This window comes from Echinops telfairi, unplaced genomic scaffold (assembly GCF_000313985.2).
Source record: "Echinops telfairi isolate 266 unplaced genomic scaffold, ASM31398v2 ScPeMD7_17;HRSCAF=63, whole genome shotgun sequence".
Taxonomy (NCBI): domain Eukaryota; kingdom Metazoa; phylum Chordata; class Mammalia; order Afrosoricida; family Tenrecidae; genus Echinops; species Echinops telfairi.
The window spans coordinates 5,563,281-5,587,926 of record NW_022103914.1 but is presented as its reverse complement, the minus strand read 5'-3'; the positions used below and the strand labels follow the sequence as shown (position 1 = coordinate 5,587,926).

The window sequence follows — 24,646 nt, the reverse complement described above, 5'->3', positions numbered from 1 at the left end:
GAAACGATGTACAAATGTGCTTTACACAATTGATGTGTGTATGGATTGGGATAACAGTTGTATGAGCCCCTAATAAAATGTTAAAAAAAAAATCATCATATCATTGTGAATGAGGGGGAGTGGCGACCCAGAGCCCATCTGTAGGCAACTGGACATCCCCTTACAGAAGGGCTGCAGGGAGAAGAGCCAGTCAGAGTGGAGCAACGATGAAGCATACAACTTTCCTCTAGTTCATAAATGCTTCCTCCCCATCCACTATCATGATCCCAATTCTACCTTACAAATCTGCCTAGACCAGAGGATGTACACTGGTACAGATAGGAACTGCAAACACAGGGAATCCAGGGCGGATGATCCTTTCAGCACCAGTGATGAGTGGTGATACGGGAATGGGGGGGTAGTGAGGGGGAACCGATTACAGGGATCTACATATAACCTCCTCCCTGGGGGATGGACAACAGAAAAGTGGGTGAAGGGAAGACGTTGGACAGTAAGATATGACAAAATAATAATTTACAAATTATCAAGGGTTCTTGAGGGAAGGAGGAGTGGAGAGGGAGGAAAAAATGAGCTGATGCCAGGGGCTTATGTGGAGAGCATATGTTTTGAGAATGATGAGGGTAGTGAATGTACAAATGTGCTTGATAGAATTGATGTATGTATGGATTGTGATAAGAGCTGTATGAGCCCCCAATAAAATGATAAATAAAAAAAAAAAGCCTTTGACCAGTTAAGGACACTTTAAAAAAAATCTTTACTAAATCTTTTAAATCAGTAACTATTAGAAAATAATTCTCTTGAGGATTCATTAAAAAAATTGCATGACAGTATTTGTGAGAATGTATAAACTTTCTTGAAACAAGATTAGGTGCCATCAAGTCACCTCCAACTCATAGCCACCTGTTATGTATAATAGAACTAATTGTTGTCTGGTCCTGTGACATCCTCCTGATTGTTGCTGTTTTTTAAGAGTTTCATTGGCATATAATTCATATATCATACAATTCAGTAATTCCATCATATTAAGAAAAGTTGTGCCATACCTGTAGGTACTTATTAATCCAGTTACAGTCTGTAGATTTCCCTATCCTGGATTATTGCAGCCACTTTGTCAATCCACCTCTCCGAGAGTCTTCCTCTTTTTCACTGATCCTCTACAAAGCAGGGAGTGGTCTTTACTGATATGTCTAAAGTAAGCAAGACATTCTCCCTTCTAGGGACCATTCTGGTTGTATTTCTTCCATGACATATTTGCATGATATTTTCTGTATTCTTCTCCAGTATCATAATTTGAATGCATCACTTCTTTGGTCTTCCCTATTCATTGTCCAACTTTCACATGCATAATAGGCCATTGGAAGTACTATGGCTTGGGTCAGATACACCTTAGTCATCAACATGACATGCTTGCTTTTTATTTAACACTTTAAAGAGGTATTTTGTAGCAGTTTTGCCTACTGTTAGTCGTTGCTAGAGTAGATCTTGAAATGTTTTTGATATTGAATTAAACCCTGCCCCCTTTTTATTTTGTCTTTCTGTACTATCTTAGTTAGGGTTCTCTAGAGGTACAAAATCTGTGAAGTATATATACCCTGTTTCCCTTAAAGTAAGATATCCCCCGAAAAAGTTTGGCTTCTTGCTGAAATATAAGGCATCCCCTGAAAATAAGCCCCCCCCCCCCCCCCCCCCCCCCCCCCCGCCCCGAAGCTACTGGGACTCTGGACTGTAGTGATGGGCGCAGCCGGAGCAGACAGGAAGTGCGAGGGAGGTCTCTTTTAATAAAACAATAAACAATAAATGTGTTCTGTATTCTTCTTCATGGAAAAATAAGACATCCCCTGAAAATATGACCTAGCGCATCTTTGGGAGCAAAAATTAATATAAGACACTTATTTTCAGGGAAACAGGGTATATAGTTTATTTCAGGGAATTGGTTCCCACAGTTGTGGGGACTGGCAAGTCCCAAATCTGGGCCAAGCAACAGACTGAAGACTTTTGCTAGGTCATGTGATTGTCCAGATTGATGTACCCAAAATCTGTTGGTTAGGCAGTAGGCCAGAGAGTAGTTTATGCAGGCTTACATCCTAGTAACTGGAGGTTAGGCGGTAAGAAGAGTGCATTGAAGAACATTAATCATCACACCAGCATAATAAGCCAGTATGATTGTCAGATTCAAGCTGTTCAATACTAGTCCTTTTCCACTCACTAATAGAATACCTCATATATTGATTTTTTCTTTTGCTAACTTCCCATTCTTAGTCTTATATTTTCCAGTATTTACAAAATAATTTATGTTCTTTGGTTGTTACTGGACTGAGTTAATTGATTGAAATTTTCCAGTGTCAAACAAATTGAAAAATAATGTTCGAGGATAAAATGATTCAAAATTAGGGCTTTCGTGTCACTTCTCGTATGTAAAGGGTTGAGGGACTGACTTTACTCGTGTTTTTTGCCGTTCCTTCTGCCCCTTCATTCAGTAATATTTCTTAAGTGTTTGTGGTGATGAGAAATGGCTCAAAGTACTTAACCGTATATATTCGTGTATAAACCAAGTTTTCCAGCACATTTTTAATGCCGTTTTTATGGTAAAATTAGGTACCTCAGCTTATATTCAGGTCAGCTTATAAAAGAGTATATAGGGTACTCATGTTGAAGGTGTTTTAGGAACTGGGGAATCTTCTGGAGATCATCTTTAAACATCTTTTGAGTATATAATCTGTTTTTATTTTAATATCTACTCCTAGGAAAATAATTCTTAAGATTTAAAACAAAAACAATCCAAAAAATCCAGCATTACTAAATGCTGTGGCTGGTTCTAGAAAATTGTCAATAGCTAATAATTTGTGGTGCTGTGGGTTAGACAGAAGCCATAGTGGTGTAATGGTTACACATCGGGCTACTCAGCTCAGGGTTAGCCATTTGAAACCTCCAGCTGCTCCTTGGGAGAAAGACAAGGCTTTCTGCTCCCATATAGTTTCAGTCTTGGGAACTCACAGGAGCATTTCTACCCTCCCCTGTAGGGTCGCTATGAGTGAGCATTGAGTTTGGTTTTTGAAGTGGGTTAGATGTTGGACTGCTAGCCCAGCACAAGATCAGCCATTAAAACCCACCAGCTGCTCCACAGGGTAAAAAGGATGCCTGCTCCCATTAAGATTTACAGTCTTGGAAATCCTGTATGGAGTCACTATGAGTTGGAATCTACTTGATGATGGTAGATTTTAATAATTGAGTAGTTCTTGTATGGTAAAGACAGTTATGTGCTTGGCTGCTGACCAAAAGGTTAGAGGTTTGAGTTCAGCCAGAGGAGCTTTGGAAGAAAGACCTGGTAATCTATTTTCATAAAACGCTGAGGGGAACAGTGCCACTCATACACATGGGGTTGCCAGGAGTCTGAATTAACTCAGCAGCAACTGTTGCTTTTGTCCTGGGTGGGGGGGTTGTTTAAAATAACTGAGAAATAATTTGAAAACAAGATGTGGTAGTATAGAGGCAAATAATACAAATGACTATGCAATTTGACAATTGTAGGTAAAATAGGATTGACTCAGCAGCAACTTTTAAAAGTAATAATTGATAAATAAAGAGAAACAGTTCATTTGACTTTGAGAAATGCATGGAAAGTGTAATTAATATGTATGTATGCAGATTACATAGAAATTATGTTTATACTTAATTTATAAAATTATACTTAAAACTAGATGTTATACATGAGAAAAAACTGTGTTTATATGAAGAGAGGAGCACTTCTGAATTCTGAAAAATGTTAGCTACCAAGTAGAAATTGTGTTTAATGCATGTATAACTTTAACAGGCCAAAGAGTGTGGCCAGATGCAGAATAAGTGGCTGATGATAAACATTCAAAATGTACAAGACTTTGCATGCCAGTGCCTCAACCGTGATGTGTGGAGCAATGAAGCTGTGAAGAATATTATCCGGGAACATTTCATTTTCTGGCAGGTGGGAACTCGAGCTAACTTTTTTCTGTACTTTTCAAGAGTATTTTTACTTTTGTAGTATGTAAAATTGAGGAGGAATAACTAGGTTGGAAATGGAGTGGGGGATTAATAATTTAAACTATGACACATAAAACAAGCAAAACCCCATTAGTGGCTGGAATAGTAAATGCGAGTGGAAGTTAGAGCAGCAATGAAGAACTTCCAAGGGGAGGTGGTGAAGAAGGAGCAGAAAGTTTAAACCATTATGTTCAAGATATCATTTCACCGTGTAATTAACATACGTGGTATTAGATGATGCGCTACCCCTTTAAAATTTTTTTAAATGTTTTTAAATCTGGTATATAGCACATCTCAATCCAGTCTAGCCACAATTCAAGTGGTTCAATAGCCACATGTGACTAGGGATTAACCATCTATAGAGTACAGATAGAAGTGTAGTAATTTAAAATGTTTGCCTGAGACATGTCTCTTGTTACTGTTTTTACTTTTGTCCTTGGACATGCTCCTTAATTTTGCTCATTAATTTGTCAGTAAATTATTAAGGTAAGATTAGGTGATCTTGCTCTAATTTTTTTTGTTTATGCAAAATAAAACAAAGTAGGAACTTTGGAATTAACTTTTTCTTACGGTAAGACATGCTATTAATGTTATTAATTCACCTGTTTTATGGGCTTCTAAATTCAGTATAACTTTTTCTGAATGGTAAAATTCCTTTTATTCATCATATATTGATTAAGCATCTTCTCTGTTTAACTCAAGCTTATAATCTTAAATAGTGTGCTTTATTAAGCTTTGTGTGAGTGAATGGAATTATTTCTTGGGGTAAATCAAGAATTATTACCTTAGAGAGCTAACATTTACACTGGGCTTGTAAAATAAATAAAAGTTTTCCAGGTAGGTAGAAAAGGGTGAGCATTCTTGGCAGAAAATCAAGTCTATAAGGCTGGAGGCTCAAAAAATAAATAATGTCTTCAAGGCAGTGAAAGTGGTTAAATAACATCAGGCTGTTGAGAGAGATGTGGGCCAGATCATTAAGAACCTTCTTTGTCAGTGGTTCTCAACCTGTGGGTTGTGACCCCTTTGGGGGCGAATGACCCTTTCACAGAGGCCGCCCGGTTCATAACAGTAGCAATATGACAGTAAGAAGTAGCAATGAAAATAATTTTATTGTTTGGTGGGCACCACAACATGTGGAACTGTATGAAAGGGTCATGGCATTAGGAAGGTTGAGAATGCTTGGGCTATTTTCTAAAACACGATGGCTGGGGACCTAGTTTGGGTAACAGGAAGAGTGATCAATTTGGGTGCAAGTGTTCAGAAATGAGAATATGTGAATTTGGTGAGAAGGGATAATTAGGAGAAGGAAATCATACTGCTGATGATGGATTTATTTTGTAGGGAAGGAAAGGGTAAATGTGGTGTTGTCACTAAAATGGAAAATGCAGAAGGAAAGAAGGTTTGGGAAGCAAGATAAATTTGTAAATGATTCTGGATATCCTTGTAGTGATACTAATGTGAACGTAAAACAGTTCTGGATTGTAGATGAGTAACTAGGAATCATTTAGCTTACATGTAAGACTGAGGGAGAGGAGGAAGATGACCATACCTAGGATCACACTAGCATTTAAGAGATAGTCTGGAAAAGATTGATTATTAAGGACTTTAAGAAAGAAAGGTTAAAATGATTTAAGGAAGCCAGTAGAGTAGAATCATGGAATTCCAGGCTATTTCTAGAAAAGGGGGAGTAGTTGATAGTGCCGGACCTTCAGAGGTAAAAAAGAAAAAAAAGATGAAAAATAGTTATCTGTGGAATTGTTGGTTGGAAAGTCATTGTGATTTTGTGAAAGCCATTTGTCAGGACACAGAGGGATCTTTTGTAAGGAAAGGAGCTATTTAAACATGTTGGTAGGCTAAGATGGGGGGGTGGGATAGCTGTTAGGGGACTGACTAAAGCAGGGGTCCTCAAACTTTTTAAGCAGAGGGCCAATTCACTGTCCCTCAGACCTGTTGGAGGACCGGACTATAGTTTAAAAAAACAACAACTATGAACAAATGCCTATGCACACTGCACATATCTTATTTTGAAGTAAAAAAACAAATGGGGCAAAACACCCAGCAGGCTGGATAAATGTCCATGGCGGGCCGCAGTTTGAGGACGCCTGGACTAAAGGATGGTCAGAAGGGAATAATTACACCATTTTTTGCCATTAAGGAAGTAGTAGGAATTAATAGTTGAGAGCCTAGATAGAGACTCTTGAATAGAACAGCAACACACCTCTTCTGGAAAGGGTTAGTGGAATGGATTAGTATTTAAGGTAAGTTTCCCAAATCGTTAGAGGCCAGGAAGTTGAGAGAGCTCACACCAGATGACCTTTATTTTTTTCTGAAATAAAATCTTAAGACATATACCAAAGGCCTGTTTGGAGGATTAAGTGCTATTGGCATATAACAAAGTGGTATATTTTTTAGCACCTGACTTGTTTTCTATCAATGCTTTCACAGGTTTATCATGACAGTGAAGAAGGTCAGAGATACATACAATTTTATAAGCTAGGGGATTTCCCTTATGTTTCCATCTTGGACCCACGGACAGGTAAGATTTATATCAGCTTACAGCATACAGCCATTATCATTTGTCATTTAATCACTTAAATCATTGATCTTCATGAGTGCTGGTTCCAATTTCAGGTTTATTTATAATAATTTGGGTGAGGAGTTCTTATTCATGTACATGTATTTATACCTTTTTAAACAATTATTGAAGCATGTTTTTAAAAGAACGTATTTTTTATCATTTTATAAGGGATTCCCTTAAAGTTTTCTATCATTAAAATGTTAAGATTATTCCTGTACTGGTTGTAACTTCACCTAAGAAGCTGGTGATAAAGAGTTGGGTTTATTATTAATTGATTGAATTATACATAAATATGGCCTTTTCTGTATCTATTCTTCCTCAATGGCAATATGCGATATCACTGATAAGGTAATTAGCCCAACATGATGGTTGAGAATCCTTTAAGTGGGATATCACTGATGTCTTCTAGGTTATGAAGACACTATATAACAAACTGGTGAGAGGATGGGGACAGTGGTCATAGTAAATTTTAATAATGTATATATGCAGAAGGAAATACTTATTGGTGAGAATGTTAAAAATGAGTACTTATTTATTTTTAAATTCTTGTTCTTAATCTTCAGGTCAGAAGTTAGTGGAGTGGCACCAGTTAGATGTCTCTTCTTTCTTGGACCAAGTGACAGGATTCCTGGGTGAACATGGGCAACTAGATGGACTTTCTAGCAGTCCTCCCAAAAAATGTGCCCGTTCAGTAAGTATGACAAGGAGGTAGTTAATGGCAACTAAGTGCAATTGTGTTTACACATTTTGTATAAACTGTTCGAGGTTAGGATGTCAAACGAGGTTGTGAGTAGTAGTCTGTTATTATTGTGGCTACACAAGAAGCAGCTTTTTTTTTTTTAAAGATAATTTTAATGGGGGCTCTACAGCTCTTATAACAATCCATACATCAATTATAGGAAGCATATTTGTACATATGTTGCCATTATTATTTTCTAAACATTTACGTTCTATTTGAGCCCTTGGTATCAGCTCCTCTTTTTACCCCCACCTTCATGACCCATTGTTAAATTATTATTATTTTCAAATCTTAACACCAACTGCTGTCTCCCGTTCCCCCTACAGTTTCTCCCCCCTTCCCCCTACCCTCCTGGTTTGCTACTCCCATTTCTGTTCTTGAGGGGTTTATCAGCTCTGGATTCTGTGTGTTGTGAGCTCTTATCTATACCAGTATACATGCTCCAGTCTAGCCAGAAGTGAAAGGCAGGACTGGGGTCATGATGGTAGGGGGTGAGGAAGCCTCAAAGAACCAGAGGAATGTTGTGTGTTTCATCGGTGCTATACTGCTCCTTAGTTGACTCATCCCTTCCTTGTGACCCTTCTGTGAGGGGATGTTGTATTGTCTACAGATTGTTTTTGGGTCTCTGCTCTGACCCTCTTGTTCACAGAAATATGTTTTTTTGTTTGTTTTGGGTTTTCTGATGCCTGTCACCTGATCCCATTGACATCTTACTATCACACAGGCTGGTGTGCTTCTTCCATGTGGGCTTGTTGCTTCTCTGCTAGATGGCCGCTTGTTTAATTTCAAACCTTTAAGACCACAGATGCTGTTATCTTTTGATAGCCAGGCACCATCAGTTTTCTTCTCCACATTTCCTTGTGCACCCATTTTGTCTTCAGCCATCATGCTGGGAGGTGAGAATCACAGAATGCCAGGTTGTTAGAATAAAATGTTTTTGCATTGAGGTCAGGCTTGACCAGAGGCTCAGAGTCCGTCCACTTCCTCAATGTATTGCCATATAAATATATGTACCTATGCCAATACCTCTATTTTTATGAATTAATTATTTACTAAGGGCTTAGTGTGCCGATATGGGTTCTAGAACCTCACTCTTTTTCCTTCTTGGTTAGCTACTGTGTGGGCGTGGCAGGCTGGCTCCTCTCCCCAACCTGTAGGTTTAGTGTTGTTCTTTGTAGCACATACTTCTAGGGAGGGGGTCAGTTCGGCTCTGATTGGGGCCGGCCCTGTAGCCCACTCTGTTCATGCATTGTTCCACGTGGTTACATTGCCCTCAAGGTTTGGTCACCATGGTGGGTCTGCGTACACGCTCCCAATTCTGTGGAGATATAAACAATACTCTACCCCTGGGTGCCATCATCTCCCCCACCCCCTTTTGTCCCTCTTCCTTTCCCCTTTCCTCTTCTTTTTGTTGAACTGACGTGTGCATCATTGGGTTTGGTCTGTCGCCTACCCGACTGCCTGTACCTCAACCCATATAGTGTAGGATAAGTTGCTTTTCTTCTGTACCTACTGTGCTGGTTATACTTATCCCAGTGGGCTCATGTTGTACTTGTCCTTTTGTTACTGGCTAGCTTTGTTTAGCATAATTTCCTCCAGCTCTTCCCATGAGGCGATGTGCTTCATGCATCTCGGTGCTTTTCAGTGATGCGTAGTATCCATTGTGTTTATGTGCCAGAGTTTACTAATCCACTAGTCTATAGATGGAAATTTAGGTTGTTTCCAATTCTTTGTGATTGTGAATTGCGCCCCAATAAATAATGGGGCGCGGACGACTGGTCATGGTCTGTTTCTTACCTTTTCTGGGTATATGCCTGGTAGAGAGAGATCTGGGTCATAAGGTTGCTAAATTTCCATTTGCTTTAAATATTGCCAGATCATTTTCCACAGAGGCTTTACATATGTAGTAGCTATGTGACCACCAGCAGTGGAGGAGAGTTCCTATCTCACTATATCCCCTCCAATATTTGTTGCTCTCTGATTTTCTGGTTTGGGCTATCCTCAGGGGTGTTAGGTGGTATGGTATCTCATGGTTGTTTTCATTTACATTACTCTGATGGCCAATAAATGGGAGCATTTTCTCATATATTGTTTGGCCATTTAGGTCTCCTCCCAGTGAAACTTCTGTTCAGGTCTTTTGCCCACCTCCTCATGTAGATTTTAGGAATAATCTCTTTGTCTGTTGTGACGTGGCTGCAAATCCTCTCCCAATCTGTGGGTTCTCTTGTTACTCTCTTGGTGAAGTCGTTCGCTGCACACAGGTGTTTTATCCCTAGTATATCCCACTTGTGGATTTCAGCTTTACCTGTGTGTACGCTTCCCTATTGCAGCTAGCCTATGTATTCCCTGAGCCAAGGTTCTTAAGTGTGTCCCGATTCCTTCGTTGATGGTCCTGATAGTTTGGGGTCTTACTTCTACCTTGAGTTTGTTCTTGTGCATGGGGTGAGGTAGGGATCTTTTTTCATTTTTCTACAAGTGGATATCCTTTGTTTCCAGCACCACTTGTTAAAGAGGGCATCCACCTCCCACTTGATGCTTTTTGGGCTCTTGTCAAAGATCAGTTGTCTGTATGTTGATGGTTTTATTTCAGGGTTTTCTGTTATTTTCCATTGGTCTGAGTATCTGTCATTGCAGTACCACGCTGTTTTGACCACTGTGGCTGTGTAGTAGTTGTTAAAGTTAGGTAAGGTGAGCCCTCTGTCTTTATCCTCCTTCTTAAGGAGTTCTCTGCTCATTCTGGGCTTCTTCCCTCCGTATGAAATTGGTGGTCAACAGCAAGCATCTTATTGGAGCTCTGGTGGTGCTGTAGGTTAGGTGTTGGAGCAACTGACCACTAGATTTTGTTTCAAACTCACCAGCAGCTCCATAGGAGAAAGGTGAGGCTGTTTCTATAGAGATTTAGTCTCAGAAATCCTACATAGTTCTGGTTACTATGAGTCAGAATTGACTCAAACAATGGCAATGAGTTTGAGTTTGTTTTGGTTTATATAACATCTTAGATGCCCTCCTCATCCTTGATGATTTCCCACACAGAAGTTCTATATTCCCTTGAGACTCGTTCCCAGACTCCCTTGCAGCTAGGAAGCATTGAATATAGCAGTAAGGAGGACTGATCTGGCAAGCCTTGTTGCAGAAGCTTCCACTTAATTTAATGGCCACACTGAAAGAGCTTCTGGTATTGAGTTCCAAGCAGCAGTGGCAGTATTCAGTTCTCACGTATAGTTATGCATAGTATAATTCTCACGTGTAGTTATGCATAGTATAATTCTCACATATAGTTATGCATTGCCACTAGTCATACAGCTTTAGAGCTTGGCTCTCTAGTCCTTCCAGAGTTTATTGGAGGTATTTAACCTGTAATATGTTATAGCTGAAACAGATTTGATGGGTTTTGTGTCACTGAGGATAAAATTAGTTTTAAAGGATGTCATTTTGGCAGTACATCACCATGCAGTGATGAAAAAGTTAATTCTCATAAGCTCATAGAATCAAGTACCTATCTAATGAAAGGCTTCTGGGTGCTTGCCAAGTGGTGGCATCAAACTCTCCTAAGGCAGAAAGCAAGTTGCTGACCTTTTGTAGTCATAATCTGGTTTCAAATACGGAGTAGTTCTGAGTTGCTGAGTTATAATTTGAATGTATGACTTCATTAAATCTGCTACAAGTTAAGGCACTTTAATGGTAAAGAATGGGACCAAAAAATTGTGTAACTTCTATCTCTTTTGGTTAAATGTCTATTCAGATCTTTGGCAAATTTTTTTAATTGAGTTGTTTTGCCTTCTTACTGAGTTCTAAGTTGTTTTAAATCAATACAAGTCCTTTTTAGGATCTGTGTTTTGCAAATATTTATAATCTCTTGAAAAGCAAACTTAAAAGTTTTTATTAAATCCAATTTATCAATTTTTTTTCTTTAATATTTTGTTCTTTTTGTGTTATTCAAATCTTGGGGTATTCTGATGCTTTTTTTAAAATAGTTTTAACTATATATGACTGTGATCCATTTCAAATTAATTTTTACATATGGTTTTAGGGTAGGTTTAAATTTTTATTTTTTATATATAGCTATTTACTTTTTCCAGCAATTTTTTGAAAAGATTCTCTTTTCCACCATTGGGTTGCCTTTGCAACTTTCTAAAAAACGAATTTATCCTATATATGAACTCTGTTCTGTTCCAGCAGTTGCTTTCTTTACCCACCTGCATTTTATTGTCTTAAATTTCTGTAGCTTTAAAATCATCTGGTGTAAGATTTTTAACTTTGTTCTTTATCTAAGTTGCTTTGGTTATTTTAGGTCCTTTGTATTTTCATATATGTTTTAGCATCATTTTGTCACTTTCTACAACAACCACAACAATGCTGCTAGGTTTTTGATTGACATTGCATTGATTCTATAGGTCATTTGGAGGGGAATTGACATCAACAATAATGGATCTTCTGACTTAAAATATGGTTTAGATCTGACCATTTACTTGAGTCTTTAATTTCTCTCAGTGGTCTTTGGTAGTTTACATTGAATAAATCTTTCTCACCATTTGTGGAGAAACATTAAAACAAGCTAAAAGGTTAAAAAAAAAGTCTTTCACAACTTTGTTTCATATTTTTTTATTTTATTTTAAAAGTTACCTTCCTTTCGATTTCTGATTGTTGCTAGTTTCTAGAAATACAGTTGCACCTTGCTAAACCTGACTTATTCCAGTGACTCTTGTAGATTCCTTAGAATGTTTTAGATAAGTAGTCATGTTTGTCACCAAAACGGTTTACTTCTTTCCTCTAAAAAACTTTCCCCCCTCTTGCCTTGCTGTATTGGCCAGGTCTTCCAGTACAGTGTTGAAAGGAAGTGAGATTATGAACACCTTCATTTTATCGTGGATGGTTGGGACGAAAGCATTAGGGCTTTTACTGTTAAGTTTTAGTTTATCCCTTGAGGTGAACATATGGTTTTGCTTTTTAGTGGATTACCTTAGTTGAATTTCTAATATATCAACCCTGTGTATATCCCCGGGGTAACTTCCATTTGGTTGTGCTGTGTTACTTAAAAAATATTTGTAAAGTTAATGAGCTAAAGCTTTGTTAGGATTTTTTGGTGCTCATGAAGGATATTGATCTGCAGGGTTTGGGTTTTGGCGTTTTGTTCTGCTACAGTGTCTTACAGAGTTCCTTGCCAGCGTTTACTGCCAGGGTCATGCTGGCCTCACAGTGAACTGTGAGTGCTCATCCTCTGTTCTCTGAAGGGCTTATGTAGAACCGATACTATTTCTTCCTTAACGCTTGATGAAGCTCACAAGTAAGGTTACCTGGGCCTTCAATGTTATGAACAGATTTACAGTTACTTGGTGTGCCTGTTTCTTCTTCAGTAGAGATTTGCCCATTTCATCTAAGATGCCAGGTCTATTGGCACAGAGATGTGCACTGTGTTCCTTTGCTATTCCCTTCATTATTTTCGGAGCTGTAGTGATAGCGTTTCTTTAATCCTCTTATTGGCTATTTGTGACGCATCTTTTAAGTCTCGCTGAGCCTTAGTCATTTTATTCATATTAATGAACCAATTTTTTGTTTCATTTTTCTCTATTACCGTTCTTGAGGCTTTTTATTTCTTTCTTTTTTGGGGTTATTGTCCTTCTGCCTAGTTTTTGTTTAATTGTCTTCTAGATGGATGGTGTTTGTTGTTTTAAGACAGACACTTGGGTCATTTACCTGACACTTTTCTTTCTTTGTATGTGCTGTGTTAGCTCCAGACCACAATTTCTCCCCTAACTTCAAGAGAAAGCTGGCAAGTCGAATTTTGACCTGAATAGTTTTTGTAAGGAATTACTGACAGAAAATGAGAAGGGCAGCATAGCTATCATATTATGATCTATTTGACTTTACTGACTATATTTTTGTTTAATGGGTTTTGGATTTTGTTTTGTTTTTTTCCCATCTGTGTTTTATGACTGTTTCTTCCAGGAGAGCCTGATAGATGCAAGTGAAGACAGCCAGCTAGAAGCTGCCATCAGAGCCTCCTTACAAGAGACACATTTTGATTCAACACAGACAAAGCAGGACAACCGTTCAGATGAAGAATCTGAATCTGAACTTTTTTCTGGCAGTGAGGAGTTTATATCCGTTTGTGGCTCCGATGAAGAGGAGGAGGTAGACAATCTTGCCAAATCCAGAAAGTCTCCACACAAAGATTTGGGGCATAGAAAAGAGGAAAACAGAAGGCCATTAACTGAGCCCCCAGCCAGGACTGATCCTGGAATAACTACAAACCACCAAGGACTGCCAGGTGTGGATTCAGAAATACTAGAGATTTCACCTGAAAAATCAGATGGAATAGTGGAGGGGGTAGATATAAATGGTGAGTTACATTCTAAACTTGTTTTCCATAAGACTTGAATATTATTAAAAGGATTTATTTGTAATAGTCTTGTCGATCTGCTTAAATTGGTCTTTTGTATTAAACTACTGTATTGTATTTTGTTGTGTTTTTTTCCCTTCAGGACCAAAAGCACAGCTGATGTTGCGGTACCCAGATGGAAAAAGGGAACAGATCACTCTTCCAGAGCAAGCTAAACTCCTAGTAAGTGTAAGAATTGGAAGCTTTTGCTTGAAGCAGAGGAACTAATTAGTTGGAATATGCCCAGTTGCTTAATGAGCGTTGCTTGATGATCCTTTGAAGTAGATGTTGGGTATTCAGTCTTATTTCTAACTGGAAACCTAACTATGATGAGCCTTAATTCTATAATCCTTTCTTTCCAAATTGTCCTAGGTTAGAGGCAAGTTACATAGGGGCTGTTTCAGTCAGAGTTTTTCTCTTCCATGGTTGCGTGGAATATAGACTCAATTGAAGTTAGTACCTCTGAAAAGGGAGAGTGAGGTTATTTGAAAATGATGGTGGGGCTCCTGGATTTCCTAGTAGCTGGAAATGTAGTGAGGTTAAGAGCTAATAGCGGCTTCTCTCTGTGTTTCTCTCATTGGGCCCACTTGGTTGTCCCTGGGTGATTCTTTGCTCCACACCATTCTCCCTTGGCTTACTGGTGGCTTTTGGCTATGCCTGAGTCTGCACAGGATTCATCACTGTGATGCTGAGGACCTTTTCCTCTCAAGTCCATGGCTGAAGGGCCTTCCCTCTGTCTTTCAACTCCTGGGAAAGAGATGAGTCTGACTCTTAGCTTATTTTCACCTGGCCATTAGGGTGGTGGAGATGATTAGTCTGGGCCTTGAAGGCTGTGTGACTGGATGGAAGTGGGGGTCTGGCAGTTGCTGCTGCTACCACAGCAGGTCCGTGGCCTAGTGTTTGCAAGGATGGGAGATAAGGCAGTGGAGGAGCAGGCATCGCCTCTTTTTTGAGAAGTTTGGTTGTGCAAAGAAAAAAGTTTGGGGGAGAGAGTGGGCAATAATCATAGGGAATCAAGGGATGATTGATAGTGTTCTCCAACATAAAATGACAGTGATGCCTGTAAGATGAGCTGGAGACATATAAAACATAGATTCATGAATGGATTTGGGACTTGCACTTAATTCTAGTCCCAATCTAAGAATAGTTAGTTGTTATGACTTGGCTGTGTTTGTTGCTTGCCCTCATGAACAAGTCACTGAAGATATGGGTCTTATAGAAAAGTATAGTGAAAAAACTAGATTGTGCTCAGCTACCAAAAGAATAGCGTTTGGGCTTATTTTCAAACAAGCAGCCATCAAAGCAAGGTATCAACTAAGTCTCCATGGAAGAAGCACACCAGCCTGTGTGATCCAAGGATTATAAGAAATATAATCCAGATTTAAAGGGTGGAATGGTTGGAATCAGAGCTTAAATTGTGAACATGTAGTTTACAGGAGGCTGTGGGTGACAGTAGAAACCCAGAATCCATTTGCAGGGTCCACACATGAACTAGTGAATCCCCTCTAATCATAGTTCAGGGATGTGAAAACCCTGTTACCAGACAAGAGAGAGCATTGCAAGTCCATATGGCAGATAGTTAGGTCAACCTGTAATATCTTCTGTTTTTAAAAAAATCATTTTATTGGGGGCTCATACAACTCTTATCACAATCCATACATACATCAATTGTGTAAAGCACATTTGTACATTTGTTACCCTCAACATTCTCAAAACATTTGCCCTCCACTTAAGCCTTGGTATTAGCTCCTCATTTTTCCCCTCCCTTCCTGATCCCCCATCCCTCATGAAGCCTTGATAATTTATAAATTATAATTCTGTCATATCTTACACTGTCCGACGTCTCCCTTCACCCACTTTTCTGTTGTCCATCCCCCAGGGAGGAGGCTATATTGTAATTGGTTCCCCCTTTCCACTCCACCCTCCCGATATCGCCACTCTGAGCACTGGTCCTGAAGGGATCATCTGCCCTGGATTCCCTGTGTTTCCAGTTCCTATCTGTACCAGTGTACATCTAGCCAGATTTGTAAGGTAGAATTGGGATCATGACAGTGGTGGTGGTGGTGGGGAAGCATTTAGGAACTAGAGGAAAGTTGTATGTTTCATTGTTGCTGCACTGCACCCTGACTGGCTCTTCTCCTCCCCGCCACCCTTCTGTAAGGGGATGTCCAGTTGCTACAGATGCGTCTTGGGTCCCCAATCTGCACTCCTCCTCATTCACAATGATTTGATTTTTTTTTTCTTTGATGCCTGATACCTGATCCCTTCGACACCTCATGATCGCACAAGCTGGTGTGCTTCTTCTATGTGGGTTTTGTTGATTCTGAGCTAGATGGCTGCTTGTTTGCCTTCAAGCCTTTAAGACCCCAGACGCTATATCTTTTGATAGCCAGGCACCATCAGCTTTCATCACCACATTTGCTTATGCCCCTGTTTTGTCTTCAGCGATTGTGTCAGGAAGGTGAGCATCATGGAATGCCAGTTTAATAGAACAAAGTGTTCTTGCATTGAGAGAGTACTTCAGTGGAGGCCCAAAGTCCATCTGCTACCTCAATACTAAACCTATAAATATATGCACATAGATCTATTTCCCCATCCTCATATATAAATATATTTATATGTACATGCCTTTATTCAGACGTATATAAATGCCCTTTTTCCTCATAGCTCTTTCCTCTATTTCCTTTGACTTTCCTCTTGTCCCACTATCATGCTCAGCCTTCATTTGGGTTTCAGTTCCTCTTGGTTACATTACCCTTGATCACGCCCTACCAAGCCTCCTACACCCTCCTCACCACCGATTTGCATCACTTATTGTTCCCTTGTCCCTGGGTTTGTTAACACCATTTCCTTTCCCCCAACTTCCCCCTCTCCCATGTCCCCAACATGTAATTTCTTAACATTTGATCTCCCTTTTGAGCCATTTTAAAACTTTACATAAAAAAAAAAAAGTGAAGGGGAACTACACATAGATTAAACCCCCGATATATCTCCTCTGACCATGGACCCAAGATGCATGAATAGCCTTACTAACATGCAGAATACACTGCAGTGTGGATTGTTACACATGCAGTAGGTTAAAATTTAGCACTCATCAATTGATCTCCCTTAGGATCCATTTAAATTTATTCTAGTTTTTAATGTCTTCTGCTTTCTTTTCAATTGAGGGGTTTTCTCTGTTTTACTTTGTTAAATGTTTTTCTGTATATGAAATCCAGCATAGGCAAAACCATAGAGACAGTACCTGGATTAATGGTTTATTGGGGTTCAGCAGGGAAGGTTGGGGGAATTGGGGTGTTAATACAGATGTGTACAAAAATGAAGAAAATGTGTTAAAACTTGCTTGTGGTGATGATAGTACTACTCTGAGATTGTACAACAACTCTTGATGTGAATGAGCTATTGAATTGTAGGATATGTAAAATATATGCCAATAAAACTTTTAAAAAGCTATCTTAGAATACTTTAAACAATTAAAAACAACAACTGAGCATGTGTAAGTTTGATGGCCAGCATCTGTAGAGAGGAAGATACTGGAGCTAACTTATACAAAGATGGGGTCACCCATAGTGCAAGGTTTCTGGAGGCAAGATCAGAAGGGGCCTGTGGCCCTAGGTAGGATAAAAGATGCAGCTTCCCTGCCAATAAGAAAGAAGGAAAACTGACAAAAATGAGGGTAATAGTTTCATAATTAACAATTTAGTTGTTTCAAAATAGTAATAGCTCTGTATTTTTATAATCACCCCATGATCCTAAAGTATTGGGCAAAGTGTTTATTATCTTCCCATCCAAAAAGTTTTGTTGGCCCTTCCAAAAAAATCTACGATAACCTAAAATGTTTATTTCGTGTGATATAATAAAAATAAATTGGTATTTATGTTTGACTCACTAAAAAAGCTTTTTCCTTTCTTTCCATCTAAAAACTTTGTCTTTCTCTTGTTTTTCATAGGCTTTGGTGAAGCATGTTCAGTCTAAAGGATATCCAAATGAACGTTTTGAACTTCTCACCAACTTCCCTCGAAGGAAACTGTCTCACCTGGACTATGACATTACGTTACAAGAGGCTGGCCTTTGTCCTCAAGAGACTGTCTTTGTACAGGAAAGAAATTAACACCATAGCCTGACCTCTCTCAGCTTACCCCTTTGTTTCCCTTTCCTGGGAGATGCCATGTTACTGAGTATGCATTTTGGCTTGTAGGACCATAGAGCCACCGTTGGGCAAGCAAGTCACCTGCCTTCTCTTTTATTTCTCACTCTCCTATGATCGGTCTCTCTCTGACTCTGTCTCTCTCTCTCTCTCTCTCCCTCCCACCCTCCCTCCCTCCCTGTCTCCCTTCCTCCTCCTCTTTTCTTTTCCCTACTTTTCATTCTTTGTTTCTGTCTTTTCTTTCTTACCTAATCTGGTGACCAAATGGAAGCGTAAGAATAAGACCTCTCCTAGTACTTGCAGCCGAAAGTATGTTCCATGAAGTGATCTCTTGCAAGGCACTTCTGTGGGATCAAATGATAATGTCCCTCCTCAGACTCCTGTGGCTAAGGAATGGCTAGATTCAAAACAAGAACAATCTTTTTTTTTTAAATAGGAAAAAGAAATTCTCTAACACATGTTTTGTTTTTTCATGTAGTAAATCTGTAACAAAGTATCTAGACTTTGGTTTACATGAAAAAATTACCCCTTATGATTATTGCTTATCACATTTAAAATCCTTTTAAAAAAAAGATTCCCTTCTTCCCAGTCCCAAGAATTATTTCCATGATATATATTATTGGCAAAATGAGTGTTAGTTAAGTGTAGGGTAAGGTGACCAGATTTTAACATTGGTAAAGCAGGACACCATTGATAAAGCTCACACCTAGCGAAATAGCCACATGGCAGCTGAAAACCGTATACCCTAGCTTGTCATGCATTCTTTCCAAAAATTGGGATTTTTTTAAAACGCCACGGGACGCAGGAAAAATTGTTAAAAAGTGGGACGTCTGGTCACCTTAGTGTAGGGTGAGTAGTGAAGGTGGCTCCTGCCCTGAGACAGCTACTTTATTATTACTCTCAAAGTCTGTTGATTGTGCTAGCCCTGGAGTGGACATTTTATGAGCAGATTGTGGTGACTGGGATTGGAAAGAGCTTGCTATGTCTGCCACCAGTACAGTCAATTAGCTCCTTTGGCCCTCTCCATTGTCTGGGTCCACAAATGATTGATGGGAAGGCAGTTATTCAGTAATCATGCATTAAAACGGCTTGTAATTGTGACCACTATGGTTATTGCTTGTCCTATGTGCTTTAGGGTATACTTATTTATGTATGTCCCAGAGGAAAAAGAAATCGATGCAGCTGAGAGTGCTAACCAAGTTACGTTGGTTAGAAATTATGATTGATTTGACCCCTGGTTAGAATAGTCTCTAAAAGGCTCTGGTGACTAAATGAGTTTAAATCCTCATGTTCTTTTGTTGCAAAAGGTATCAAAACTAAAGATCAAAACTAAAGACTTCATGAAACTCAATTCACAAAGCAAACATTTAGTAATGGGAAGGAATTACCAGTAATCTTCAGATGGAGAAGTTGTTTTTTTTTCTTGCCAACAAATCCCACATTCAAATTGTTGTTGGTACAAGCTCCCTCCACCCCCACCCAGAAGAGGCCATCTTGAATCTACATAATACTATTTACTCATCAACTTCATTATATGCTCAGTTCCCATCTTGAGCCTTAAATTGAGTCCCTTGGAGAGGTAATTCTGGTGGCAAAATCAGAACTTTAACTTGTTATAAAACTAGTGTGTTTAATGGACCTATTTTGTTAATTGGGGGGTAAAATTGATGGTTTCTTCTACTTGTTATAAATTACTGTTGCTCAGAGACCTTTATTCGAGTCTCATCTACTTGAAGGATGCTCTCTTGGCAACAGTAAAGATGCTTACCTGTTGCTAGTACAGTTATAGAATGCGGTTCCTAACGGTTGGTTGAATTTTGAGGGGCCCTCCCTGAAGAATAAGTTGTGTATCTCCTCTAGGAAATCATGGGATATTCTGTTTACTCTTGAGTGAGTCCTTATAAATTAATGTTCTTACATTTTTTAAGTCTGTGTAAGTGCTTATGTATAAGTATATGATTGTATAAATATTTATAAATATATTTATATAATTACAATTTCATCTATACCTTGAGTCAAAGTTCTCTCTTTAGATTGATGACTGAATAATACAACTTTGATTTCTCCCACCCTGCAATGTACTCTTGAGGCATAACTAGCAGTTTCTGATACATTGAGGAAACATACTATGGTTTTCGTAGTACTTTTTCAATTATGTCTGACTCTGAATAACAAACTTGCTTTCTGAGGAACAGAGCTGCATACTTATGGGGCAAAAACTCGTTGATAATGGACAATAGAAAGGGTCAGAAGTCTAAAACTTCAGGGAAGCCCAGGTAAGAAACAAGGGTATGCTCAACTTTGGTGCTGTGAAAGCGCCCATGTCCACTTTCAGCAAAAGTACAGCTATAGCCCAGATCTTTTATAGGTTTGGGAAACAAAAATGTGAATTCAAAAAATTCGCTATAGGACGCCGTTTCATTCTCTTAATTACTAGTTTCTCTTTTTAAAACACATCCAAGAGCGCCTAAGACAGCATGTTCTTTAATGATAGGGTGTAGTTCTTTTAGTAAGTTCAGCCGTGGTAGATCCACTTGTGAGAAAACCAAAGTGACTTTTTCAGGTTGGATTATTGTAAGAGGACCAAGTATATATAAAGTGGTTTCAATACTATATCCGAGATAGGACATGGGACGGTCATCCAACTTTAGATACATTTTGGGGGTTTAGAAGATGAGGTGGATTCAATTTGTTTTGAGACAGGAGTTAATTAACCTAGGCCTGATACAGAGGCCTATAGAGGAAGAGGCTATGGTTCATCCTCAGGAAGATCCAGTTAAGAGATCTTCCTGTTTGTCTTGTTTTCTCTACACATTTCTTTGCTTTTTGGATCAAAGTTTTATTGAATATATTAAAGAGTTCAGTAAGGTTCTTTTTGTAAATAATTTTATTGGGACCTCTTAAGGATATTATATAATCCATAATTCAATTAGATCAAGCATAATTGTACAATTGCTGCCACCATCATTTTCTTCTTGAACTCTTTGATATCAGCTCCTCTTTATCCCTTCTCCCCCATGCTTCCCCCCAGAAACCCTTAGTAAGGCTTATGTTTTAACAACTGTTCCTTGTAGGTTTGGGAAACAACCTGAAAGAGTGTTTCAGAGTTGAGGAGGGAAAGAACAAGTAACAAAGGACAAATGCAGGGGATGAAAGGAAAATTAGGGGAAGTAAGAAGAAGGCTTTTTAAGAATCTTTTAAGGAGAAGCCACTAGCATGCCAACTGAGGGAGAAAGAGGAGACCGCTTTTGAGTAACTAGCAGGTGCTAAGTACTTTCTGTACTTCACCTGCTGCAATCTTTCTGAGAACCCAACAAAATGTGTACTTTTCCCATTTTGTAGATCATGAAGACAATAATGGCTCAAGAGAACTCATTCAGTGTGTCGCAGAGTAAGTAGGGAAAACAGAATTGAAAACCTAAAACTGGAGTCTACCGTGTTCACTCCATCATGCTGCGCTACAATAGGGGGCTCAGTTTAACTCTGCAAACCATCATTTGGATTGTTTTCCTGACTGACAGGAGGAGAGTTGAGATAAAACTGGGGGGATTTGCCGCCTCCAATTGCCTTTTGTTTCTTTTCCGTCATTCTTTGAGGCCTAAGTTATTCATTGATGTTTTTAAATGATGCTTTGATGATACTGTGAAGGGGAAATAAGAGTAAGTAGTAGTATTTGCCAAGATAAATGCAAAAGATATAAATTAATTTCATCAATTTTTATGTCATTTTCCAGAAAAGATATAATTATCTTCTCTGTGTCCTGTCTATACTAGCTATGGACCTCTCTGTGTATATTATAAATCTTTTGCAAAAATTATACTTCCTTAACTCTTTAAACCAACAGCTATGTATTGAGTCCTTAATCAAAGTTAGACAATTTTTGAAAAAAAGATTTGGTTTTGCCTGTTACATCCAGCAGAGGAGACATGTTCCACATAGATAATTGGAGAATATGCAATTGCTGACATTTCTGGGACTGGACTATAATTATAATAGAAACTTTGGGCAGGGAAAAAATAGCGAAGGCTTTAGGAACATCTTCCCAAGGAGAGGTAAGCATGAAAGGTGACAAACAGATCTTCGTTTACTTCATCTATATTCCTTATGTCTGCCATCTCTGACTGCCGGATGTTGGGTGTGGAGTTCATCAGTAAGGTGTGCCCAGGACCCAAGTAGGGAAGAATTATTGAACCTGGGACTAAAGCTTCTTAGTCAGCAGAGACCTCTCACTTGGCCATGTTAGCAAAAATACCAGAGGGAGCCACTAGCAACTGAAAAATACTTTTCTCTACCCAGGTGTATATTATGTGTTATGTGAAAGGGGCACTCTATTTTATCATAAGTACATTTTCCTTAACAGCTCAGCCAGTAATTTACTGTTAACCTTGACAAAACTCTTCTCCAAGTCTCAGGTACCTCATCTGAAAATTGAGAGAATTAGGCTAGGTCAGTAGTTCTGTCTTTTCAAGTAAAAGGACTTGTGGTTTTAAAATGTGGCAGGTGTGGGAAATTGTGGGGTTAAATACTGCTACCATCATTTCCATAGATGGAGAAAACATAAATGGGCATGGAATTGAGGGTCCCTTGCAGGCCTTCTAGGAGCTCCCCGCCCCTCCCCCCTCCCCCCCCCAGGTTATAGACCACTGAATGAAACTGACGATCGCTGAAGTCCTTTCCCACTCTGAAATGTTACGCTTCCAGTCTCCCATTTGCTATCTATTGTCCCTAGGCTAATTAAAAATGTACCTATTAATCCGTTCCTTTACTTTCCCCCACTTGTGTCCAGGTTCTATTTGCCCAGTAACTTGATCTGACGTCACTGTGGTGACTGAAATCTCCGAAACAGAAAAAAATAAAGGTTATTGCTAGATTTGATAAGCATCATTCAATTTTAAAACTTAATGGCATGCTCCTAATCTGTAGAGTATGACTAAAATGTCATTGAGAATTGCCTATTTCATTGACACTGGTGTTAAATTTTATATAACCTTTAACCTTTATGCTTAAACAAAGCACTTTACTGGCCAAACAAGTTTTGGTTTGTGTAAGTTGTAGAATTCATACTTAGTTTCGGCAGAAATAACTTTTTTTTTTTTAAGATTCCTTCTTTATAGAATATATCTCCATTGTGTCACTCTATTTTGTTGTTGGGGGTTGGGAGTTAGCTATCTTTTATTTACTGAATAGTAAATCATGGGTTGATACATACCGATGAATAAATAAGGTCTTTTATAACATTGAATGAGGATAGAAGGAGCCAACCCTTCAGATTAACAAGGAAATTTTCTACTAATGCAGTCCTTGATGCATAGGCTACTTAGCGATAGTATACTGTGAATATTCACCTACATTGGTCTGTCTTGCTTAGCATTTCAGTTATCTTCCCATGAAAGCCTGAACTATGACATGGTGTGTGCTTTAAAATAGTGGCAAGAATGTCTTTTTCCCTCTGTTAATGCAGTCATACTTGACCCCCTGTGGATTTCAGAGACTTAACTGTCTATGGGAGTGGAAAGCCCAGTCTTTCTCGCTTGGAGTGGCTAGGTGGCCTCCAACTGCCGACTCTGCAGACCGCAGTCCAGTGGATGACCACTGTTCTTTAGGACTGAAAGCATCCCACAGACACTACCATACCAATATGTTGGTTTCTCGTGTCCTGTAGAGAGGAGCACTTCAGGGATGGTGTTTTTGGTCTTTGGCTAACAGGTTTGTTAGATACTGGAGATACCCACCCACTACTATTGTGTAGATTCTAACTTACGCTAGAGACACAGTTTAGAGTTAATAGTATTTTTATAGCGAGCTTGGTAATTTTGGTAGTTTCCCATGAGTTGAACTCATGTGGTTGGATTATTGGATGCAATTGGACCATTAATTAGGAAATCTTTTAATCCTTTATTTTTCTTTGACTTCTCAATTCTCTATTGATTTTTGACATCCATTTCCTGGAAATAATAATTTTAATGTGACTATTTAAGAAAGTCTATTTAAGTCTTAATGTGCTCCATATAAATTACTAGTCAATCACCATATTTTGCATATACTGTACTCATTGATAGCATGCGTAGCACACATGAATATACTGTTTGCAAAACTATATAACACGCATGCCATTTATGTAAAAATATGATGACATACCAGAGACGAATTTTGAAGCACCATCCTTATGGCTCATTTTCTCTCTACATGGAGACAGTGGTTTTATTCTAGGTAGACAATGTCAAGTGTCATGAGCTCCTTCTCCCTTTTGGCTGGCAGGATGCTATTGTGTTGTTTATAACCTTAGTCATTGTCATAAACATGATAATTTTGGTGACTGACTGTTCTTTGCCATATCATCTCAAAGTAAACTTAAAGAGATCCAATATGTGAACTGCCTTAGTAGAACATAATTCAGCATTTCTATAGTGAGATATATATATATATTTAAAACACCCAGATTTATTTGTAGGGTTACAGATGCAAATACCAATGGTAGATTTTGCTAAGAACAGCCACATGCTTATTTAATATGGAGAGGAAGTTTCCTTGTACTGAGTTCTTTAGCAAAAACTAGGAGGTCTTTGTTTAGATATTTCCTCTAAAAAGATCAAAATGACCTGAGATTTTACATCCCTTATAAAGTCACTTGAGTTTTCCAACAGGAAGAGATAACTAAGCTGGACATACATATATTTTAATCTCCACCAGAAGGTGTTACATGGTAAATAGGAAGCATTTCAAATTGTTAGGTAAGTTCTGACCTGGAATTGAATTCTTCTTTACCTAAACTCTCAGGTTTTTTCATGG

At 38.7% G+C, this 24,646-nt stretch overlaps 1 protein-coding gene across 1 annotated transcript in view; it reads left to right on the top strand.

Annotated features, from left to right (window-relative positions):
* The window catches only part of UBXN7 (UBX domain protein 7), a 66,534-nt gene extending 48,510 nt beyond the window's left edge, over window positions 1-18,024 (top strand). The window contains exons 6-11 of the mRNA XM_004712260.3: window positions 3,812-3,958; window positions 6,460-6,550; window positions 7,156-7,283; window positions 13,278-13,671; window positions 13,814-13,893; window positions 17,660-18,024. Of these exons, the coding sequence (XP_004712317.1) occupies window positions 3,812-3,958; window positions 6,460-6,550; window positions 7,156-7,283; window positions 13,278-13,671; window positions 13,814-13,893; window positions 17,660-17,821 (1,002 nt within the window). The 3' untranslated portion in view covers window positions 17,822-18,024. The remainder of the gene's footprint in view (window positions 1-3,811; window positions 3,959-6,459; window positions 6,551-7,155; window positions 7,284-13,277; window positions 13,672-13,813; window positions 13,894-17,659) is intronic.
* Window positions 18,025-24,646: the final 6,622 nt, after the last annotated feature.